General features: G+C 38.1%; 1 protein-coding gene across 1 annotated transcript; it reads right to left on the bottom strand.

Moving 5' to 3' along the window:
* Positions 1–7727: 7727 nt before the first annotated feature.
* Positions 7728–8651, bottom strand: LOC122077211 (cyclin-dependent protein kinase inhibitor SMR6-like). The gene has a single exon (XM_042643079.1). It carries the CDS (start codon positions 8200–8202, stop codon positions 7888–7890), a length of 315 nt encoding a protein of 104 aa, XP_042499013.1. The 5' UTR covers positions 8203–8651; the 3' UTR covers positions 7728–7887.
* Positions 8652–9245: the final 594 nt, after the last annotated feature.

Here is a 9245-nt window from a genome sequence, read left to right as displayed (position 1 = left end):
ACACATTGCCCCAAAATAATTGTGTTATAGCATTAACCCCATGAAATTTCCATGGAAATACAAAATAACAACTGAAGTCAATCAGTCAAGTCATAAGTTACAAACTTCAACCAAGAATAAGTGCTGCCAAGATCACAAGAATAAGAATTGTCTCATGAAGAAAGGCTTTAAAACTGAAAGTTTAAACCAGTACGTCTACATCTAGTTGCAAGAAAAGAGAAAGGAAGTGAGATGAAACCCAAGAACATAAATAAACCATGGATACTGCTACAATGTGGTAAATAGGTCTCAGCCCAAGAACTAGAGTTTGAAACTCATTCTTAGAATATAGAAACAGAACCAGTGAAGTGATACTAACCAGCATCAGAGACATCAGTTCTAAGGAAGCGCGAAGAGATTAACATAAAATTTGGTTGTAATAGATGTGGAGAAATGCAAATGAGGTCTTCTACAAATTAACATGTGTAAGATCCCTACTGAAACATGTTGACATCATTTTTCACAAGTGAATAGAACATTAAACAGAAGGTTTTGCATTCAATTAGGCCGAAGGATGCCTTCCCTATAGCCTTTAGAAACTCAGAAAGACAAGACTTGGGTCCCATGGTATCTTGGAAATGAATAAGGGATGAGCTTCCCTATACCCTTATAGGAGTCTGGTCTGCCTACCCATGGTAGTGTTTAAGAGACTTCTTTTCTCTTTTATGTTAATTATCCTATCTAAGCATCTGATCATGGACCATGCTAGCTCTTGACTTCCCCAGTCGTTTGTGAATAGAAAATTTGACAATGCCCATTAAACTACTAAGGCTTTTTTATTCAATCAAAGCACAAGGATGCATGCCTTACTTGACCCAATAGTGATTTTGTGCACTTTTGTTGATTCAAAACACGGCAGGTTTTTTCATTCAATCAAAGTGCAGAAACACTTGGAAACACCCTCTTATGGTGGAGGTAGGGGGTGAGAAGCCTGGCCACAAACTATTTTCTTCGGCACATACCCGTTTGCGGAAGAGTGCTCATGTTGCGTACCCCTAACTAGTTTGATTCAATGGACCCAAGGATTTTTCAATTGAGGGTGGTGCAATTCAACAAATAGTAACTCACCAGCTGAAAAGCATGCGACCCAGAATCACATCACTCCTCTTATTGAGGCAAAATCCCTCTTCTGTCTCAGTTCTTAGGAAGAAAATTAAGATGTCTTAGATTGAAGGAGTTTGTTCCAAAACTATTGCGATCTCTTCTTGATCGAGTTTCCCATTTGGGATTTTCGTTAGTCTAGTTTTGATTTGACGAACTCCTCTATTTCCCAAATCCCCACCATTACAATGCTGGAATCAATGAAGAAATTAGTGTTTATCGAAATTTTACCTCGCAGGAACTTTGGAATACACTGAACGATGAGAGAGGAGTTGCAAGGGACCTTAAGGAGCTTGAGACACCTTCGAGCTTCAAAACCTCAAGAACTCGACGATTTGAACAACGATGGAGGAGCCCCAACCTGAACGGAGGAGTTGCAGGGAATCTTGAGATTTGTAGAGACAGTTGCAACGGGAGATTCTCAACAAGAGTTGCTGAGATTTGAGCGTCAGATATGGAATACTGCCATTTCTAGCGGGTTTTTTGTTGAGCGTCAGATTAATGAATTTTTTCCCCCACTTTTTGTTTCAAGAAATGGAAAAGCAAGTTAGAGGTTCTTCATTCCTGTTTCTTGGAACAAACGTAGACATAAATTTTAATTTTAATTTTTATAAATAAGTGAAGTGGAACAAAAAAATCAAACAGAAAAATAAATGTTTTTTTTATTTCTAAGCACAAAAAAATTAAAAAACACATTTGAGAAACAAAATCAAACAGATCTTTAGTAATAAGGGAAGTGTCCTATCAAAATCAATTTTTTCATTTTATAAATATGTTTGGAAGAAAATCAATTATTTTAAGTGTTGGCTGTTTTTTTACACACACTTGAGCAAGACAAAGGGAACCGCTAGGGGTCAGCCATGGGGGCCGGTGGGCCACACTAATAACATATGAATACTATTTTCTTAGTATATTAAGTAGGGTGGGGTGTAGGGGAACTTGCAACTAGGCCTCACAAGGTTGGCAGTCGAGTGTTTTTTCTTTCCTTTTTTTTTTTGGTTGAAAAACTGCGAAGTGTTGATGGAATGAAAAATGTAAGAGAACATAGCCAAGCATATGGGTATCTTAATGATCATTCTATTGGGGGTGTCAAAAGTTGTTCCGCATCCATAGACTCAACTTGCATTGATCGGTTGAAGTTTGTGATTAACTCAATCGATATTAGACATATGTAAAACACCAATTAATTAATAATCGGGTATTCTCTGTATATGATAATAGCCCAATGATCATCTAACTAGAGTTGATCGATAATCAAATTTTTATAGCCTGATTAGTCTATTTAACTTCTTCATATTTTGTTTATGTCACGGTCAAGGACAATTTGTCGCATGGTTAGTCAATTAACTCATTTAAAACCCAATTATTTTCAGATTATCTTCAAAAGGGAAAGGAAAAAACAAAGGAGAAGAAAAGATGGAATTTGGTCCAACCTCCTGTGTGGGTGGGGCTAAAAGTCAGCATCTTCGTAGCATCAGAACGGACTAATCAACTTTGATATCCCAATTTCCATACATTAATCAATCCGACGATTCACCATGAAAAGGTAGCTTTTCTGCGGGCCTGTGGGGTCCACACTGGGATATATCAGTCATTATCTATAATAAAAACACCCTTCCCTTACCCAGAAGTCCAGAAGCAGCCAAAACCCTAAAAAGAAAGAAAAAAAAAAGATCAGCTTTGTAGAGAATAAAAAAGGGACCGCCGTCGCACCCCGCTTTTCCCGGGCTCTCCACTTTTTGGCGCGAAAGATCTTAAGATTCCAAATTCGGAGTTTCCAGTTCCCGCCAACTAAATTTGAATCGGGCAGTTAGGGCAGAGTACGGGCAGTCTGGGCAGTTCGGGCAGGAGGTCGAGAGAACAACGGATTCGCTACCGGGAGGACTGGGAAGTGGTAAGAGAAGAGAAACAAAGCTAGGTGGAAAGTTGTGATTGGCACTTTATGAGAATTGAAAGAAAAGAGAGAGAATCTCTACCTAGGATTCCTTTCAAGCCCCATGTGTGGATGTCTACGCACACGACCAACCCTAAGACATTGGATTCCCTCGAAGGCTTTTTTCTAGGTTTAAAAAGTCTCTATATAATTAACCTATTTAATGTATGAGAAAGAGGAAGCATCCGCCGTTTATGTGCATATTCTTATATGCTTTCTCTTACGTAATAAACGATAGGATTCACATTAATATTTTCTCTTTTATTCAGTCTCTGAGTTTCATAGAGATTTCATGTATAGATGATACCATTTTCTTACTTCTCATTGGTATAACGTGCAAATTCTTTCTTATAAAAATTAGGTTTAACTGTTGGTCAAAATCGAAACTATTAGAATCGATCAAGATTAGACAAAACCCTTGAAAAACTATAGGAAGAATAGGAATCAATTGTGATCGATTCAAATCAGTCCTATTGATTCCATCGATTAGATTCCTATTTTCTTTTAAACATCCTTCTTAACCCTTGAAAAAGCCTTGTGGTAAAAAAAAAAATTTAGTACCTTCTTTAATAAATAAAAATCAAACATTCATGAGGTCAACATGCCTTGACTACTTAGACTTTTTATATCAGTTGTGTGTGCTCTTCATGTGCCTGGAAATTGGAAGGCATGTCTCCTCTAGAGGTGCCCATGTTCTTCTCCAATCAAGCCACCTATAAAATGATGGATTATGGAAACCTTAGTATGATTAGTCTTTGTGTTAAGGAAAACTATTAAAATGATCTATAACAGTGTTAGTCAATCTCTAGACAGAAACATTATTGTTCATTAGAATTCAACCATGTATTAGAACGCATGTTCCATCTTAAGGCACCCATGTTCCACCTCTGAAACAAGGGAAAAATAAAAAATAAAAAACCATAATTTCATAATGAACTATGGAACCCTTAATATGATCTACGTTTTCTTAAGGATTATGGTTAAAATGAACGATGATTGTGTTACAAGAAACAACTGTATTAATTAGGGTTTTAAAACCAGGAATCAAGATCTTGATCGGCCTCAATCGATTCATATCTAGGTCAACCTTGGCTGATTTTATCTGGCTCAACCAATCTAACTGCTCCAATTCTGATTTTTAAAAACATGATATTAATAACTAATGCGGTAAAATTTGATCAGCCGATCTTTTTCGCAGCTCCTGATGCTCTAGTCGACTTACACAGAAGATAAGACAGGGGAGAGCCGGGCTGACCCGACGAGGGACTCTCCGATGCCTAAGTCAGATCTTTCCACAGCAGATGCTTAAGAGAGTTTTCAGTAAAGAAGTGATCGATCCCCTATGATGAAGGCTTACCTTGGTATTTATAGGCTGTTGATGGAGGGAGAAAGAAGAACGTTTGTGGAGAGTCTTGCTAGGCGTGGAGTCCTTAAGGAGAATGGCTATAAGATTCTAGGAATATTCTGGATTCTAAGGCATATTCCAGAGATATCCCTCTCTTATCCTGAAGGCACAAGCAGCGAGAGGTGTGGACACATTGGTAATGTGAGTGGATTGACTCATGCCCCTATAATCAGGGGTCACATCCCTTGAATGTAAGAGTGGACGTGTATGCGTTTCTGGGAGCCTTACTTGATTGTGCCGAGCCAAGGAGGTGGCGGGTCAACATGTAGAGAGACTGAGACGATAGGTCGGCCTGTGGAGAGACCGAGGCGACAGATTTGCCTGTGGAGAGACCGAGGTGGCAGGTTGACCTATGGAGACACTGAGGTAACAAATCTGTATACACGCTTCAACCGTGCTGAGGATGAGAACATATTTGACCTCATCAATAACATTGAAGGATGGTAAGAATCAAGATAGAATTCAAGCAGCCTTGGATTAGGGATTAGGGGTGCATCAATTTCTTGCCTTTATCAACTCTAGAGAAGAAGTGGCATCTCTCATTATATCCTCCTGATAAGGCTGATCACTAATTGGGACCTACTAATTGGAGATTGAGGAGTTGCCAGCTTCAAACTAAGTCTGGATTTTGATGGGTGCCATCAACTAGATTGACTAGAGCCGCTAAGTACCAAAGATAAAAGTAGCTTTCCCATTTTCTTACTTGATAGCATGGGGTACCATGGCCCCACCACACACACACAGCCACCAATGACAAGCTGAGGTTTAGCTATACGGAATTGCCAAACATTCTTGGAACAGGACAAAGGCAGTCTGCTCCATAATCTAGTTGTCAATAAACTGATGCCATTCAATGAACAATATAGTACTAGTCATCATCTTCTGTAAGGACTGGTTTCTTTTTTTGTAGAGAAAGGACTGCCTTGAATACCATTTTTTGTATAGTCTATACGATAGATATGTGAGGGATTTTCAATTTTTTTTTTGGTAAGAGAGGATTTTCTTATTCCTTAAGGTTTTAATTGATTTGTAGCAATGACCACTTATCCTAATCCATAAAAAGAATAATATTAATATTTTAATCCTTAGAAAAATATGGTAATTTGCTATTAATCATGGGAACATTCAAAAATCATATCTCACAAATAAAAAAATATTTGCTTATTCACTTCTCTACACCACTTCATGAAAATATCATTTTTTGTTCTCGCTATCTCACAATTGTCTAATGAAGGATAAATTAGTTAATTGAGACGAGAGTTAAAAATGCATACAATGTTTTTGCATAAGTTCTACATCAAGATATGTTTGTAAAGCATTTATTTGGGTTTTACACATCAACTCAACCAAAGACGGGGTGTAACCGTTAAATCTATAACTCAATTACAGAATTCGATCTTAGTAAACGTTATAGTTTCCATAACCAAAACCATTGTGGAATTCTGCAACTGACCCCTTTTTTTTTGTTTTGGAAATCTATTGGAAAGTTGTAAGCCACATTATTTTTGGGAGTTTATCTTCATCCGAAGAGATTCATGATCGATCGTTGGTCATAATCTATCCCAATATAATATGAAATCTTAGAACTATCTTTGAGCATCCAAAGAGTCTCATCCAACAACAATAAAAGTGATGGATGATGGGATTCTGTTTTCATCATAGATGAAGTGAAACTCAACTCGGTCAGGGAAAAAGTTTTCTGAATTGGTGGCTCTCTCTCTCTCTCTCTCTTTCTTACTTCTTCATGCACCTAATTTTTACACCCCTTGATTGGTGTATTCTCTAAGTCAGCCCGGAGAACCCTCTCCTTCTTTTGTATAGATTGTTTTTCCTCTAGTAACATAAATTTGTTGGGAATGTAGAATCATATCTTTAGTCAGGAAGATGCATTTTAGGAGGATCAAGGAGAACAATCAAATTACAAAAACATTTGCTGAGGTCCACTCATTTATCCATCTGACAAAGTTTGAGAATCAAGGGCTTACTTCACACTTTGCCCTTTTCATTCATTTTTAAGTCTATGCAATATGTGCTCCATCTAAGAGTGTTTACTTTAGTAACAATAAACAAATCAGTAGTGACTTTAAACTAAACTCAATTAAGTTATCCAATTCCAGTCTGACCCACTATCTGCCCAGTAGGATTTGTAATCTTAGTTCAACATGTCTTACAACAAGCTTACACCAGATGGATGATGGCTCCAATCCCTAGAAATATTTGTTTATTATAAAAGATGAAACTAGATTAGGTGAACTCCCCCTTGTCACCTTTTAACAGAAAATACCTTGATTGATAGGTCACAGCAAATTAGCATATGCTGTCTAATCCATTATAAACAAATGTTTGATTAATTCTATATGATAAAGATTAGCATACTCTAATCAAATCTAACCAAGTTGGAACCTAATTATCTAATTGGTTAATAAAGTCACAATTTTTACAGTGAGTCACTAATCACTATCATTAAGGGTCTTATTAACTTGGTTTGCAAGTGCACCTTATAATGCTTTCACACACATTGGATTCTAATCTGTCACTAGAGGTAGAGATGCCTTTGTCTTTTAATATCACAGAAGCATTAGGAGAAAGAAACATTCCCAAATGCCCATAGAGAGTCCAAGAAGGTTCGTGTCATGTGAGTGGGATACCACAAACACCATTAAGGAGGGTAGTTGCAGAGCATAATAGGAGGTACAAAGCAAGAAGCATCCTTGCAGCATCTCATTCTCAGCCAAAAAAGATTTTACTTTTACATGTGTTTGGCAACTTCTGGCTGCTTGATCTTGACTTTATGCAAACCCTACTCTGCTGTGCATGACAATCTAATATTGATAAATTGAGAGAGAGAGAGAGAGAGAGAGAGAGAGAGAGAGAGATTCCAATTTTCAGTTTAAGGCTCTCTTTGTTTACATGTATAAAGTGTGGAAAAGGAATTTTTTTTTGAGCAAGATAAGAGAAAAATTTTCCTCTTTGCAGGGCCTGAAGAAAAATCATATATCTATCTGAAGGAATATGAATCAATTCCTCTCACAAGTCACAACCCCTTCAGAAAAAGAAAAAAAAATTCCATCATGTGTGCAGTCACAAAACCCTAAGTCTCTAAGTTTTGTGATCTTATGGAAGTAAAAAGAGGGGCTTTTATTTACTTATGTTTCACTATGCTTGATCCAAGAACACCACCACCCTGCAAAAAGAGTAAGAAGAAGGAAGAAGAAGAAGAAGAATATCTACATGATAAGAAACTCAATCAATACCCAAACTAAAATTCATTCTTCTTATAAATTGTAATTTTGTACATCAACTCTGTCCCCTACAAAGAACAGAAAAAAGAGAAAGATAATAAAAAAGAAAAGAAAAAAAAAAGAGAAGAACAAGCAACAAGAAGGGGCAAAAGCTGGAACGCCCCAATTTATTTTGCCCTCTCGACATGGCGTATGAAGACAGATTCTAGGTCTGGGGGAGTAAAGAACTCCCTAACTCCATTAAAATGACACCTTGAAGGTCTACGCTTCCTAGGAGCAGGTGGGCATGACAACCTCTCTGGTATCCTTGCTTCTTCGGAAGTTGGAGTCGTTGAACACTCGTCTTCATCATTACCTCCGTCGTCCTTCTTGTTGGTGCTTATACTTCTCAACGGCGCTCGTAATGGGATTCCAGCGATTACCCATTTCTTACCTTCAGATTCTAGTCCTCCATCTACTTGAGGCTTCTGCGGGTACCCCATTTCCGATCAGAAATTTAAAAAAAAAAAAAAAAAAAAAAAAAAAAAGGGGAAAACAGAGCCGTTCAAAGGAACGAAACCAGGAACACTCGAGCGAAGAGAAAGAAGAATTAAACAAATCGAACTGAGAAGAAAGATTAGCGGTCGAGGCAGATCAAGAAAATCAGTTGATCGAGAAGAAGCGAGGAGTATGGGAGTAAGAGAAAGAGAAGGGCTTTTCTTCTTTACGCTAGTACCCTTTTGAACGCCATGAATCAATAAGAAAAGAGAGAGGAGGGTATGACAAAGGAGCAAAGAAGAGCTTTGAATAGAGCGAAGAGAGAGAAAGGGGAAGAGAAGAATGAATGAAGAAAAGCAGAAAGGAAACTACCAGAGAAATATATATTGGATGAGAGAGAGGGAGAGGCGGTGAGGATAAACCCAAGAAAACGCGTGACCTAAGCAAACAAGCCTCAAAACCAATAATAGGAGAGGAATATAAAGAGATCTTAGGAAGAAAGATAGACTGCCCGTCTAGGATTTATCTGACCGCGGGCAGCAGAAACAAATTGACTTGATTCTTTGGCGCCAAACTTTGTTCTAGTCTGTCAACGGCTCTCTTTCCCTCCCAAGTCCCATCCTCCATCCCCTCTCTCTCTCTCTCTCTCTCTCTCTCTCTCTCTCTCCAGATTCCCCATTTTATTCTTCTACTTTCTATACTAAGCCCAATCAGTGTTAAATTGTTAATTAGGCACGCTGGGTCCCACCCTTAGGAAAAAAAATTTGTTGCTGACTAGATTGCAACCAAGTAGCAGCAATCCCATGGTAGGAGCCAACGGAATGGAATCCCAAGGGTAGGTTTACAAAAACCCACATTGGGTGAATTTTTTCTCCTCTACCCATGAGATTCCATTCCCCTAACTATACTAGGGGTTGCTACAACCTAGGCAGCAGCTTCATTTCACTCTTAAAGGGTTCAAGTAAGCAAAAATCCAATCTGAACCATAGAAGCCTATTTCAATCCGATTCCTTGAACCATGCACTCTTACTAGGTTTGCAACTTTGGT

This window comes from Macadamia integrifolia, chromosome 4 (assembly GCF_013358625.1).
Source record: "Macadamia integrifolia cultivar HAES 741 chromosome 4, SCU_Mint_v3, whole genome shotgun sequence".
Taxonomy (NCBI): domain Eukaryota; kingdom Viridiplantae; phylum Streptophyta; class Magnoliopsida; order Proteales; family Proteaceae; genus Macadamia; species Macadamia integrifolia.
Note: the sequence above shows the minus strand (reverse complement) of the source record. Positions and strands in the feature narration are given on the sequence as shown.

Coding starts and splice junctions, on each gene's coding strand:
- LOC122077211 (XM_042643079.1), bottom strand. CDS start 8,202: ATGGGGTACCCGCAGAAGCCTCAAGTAGATGGAGGACTAGAATCTGAA.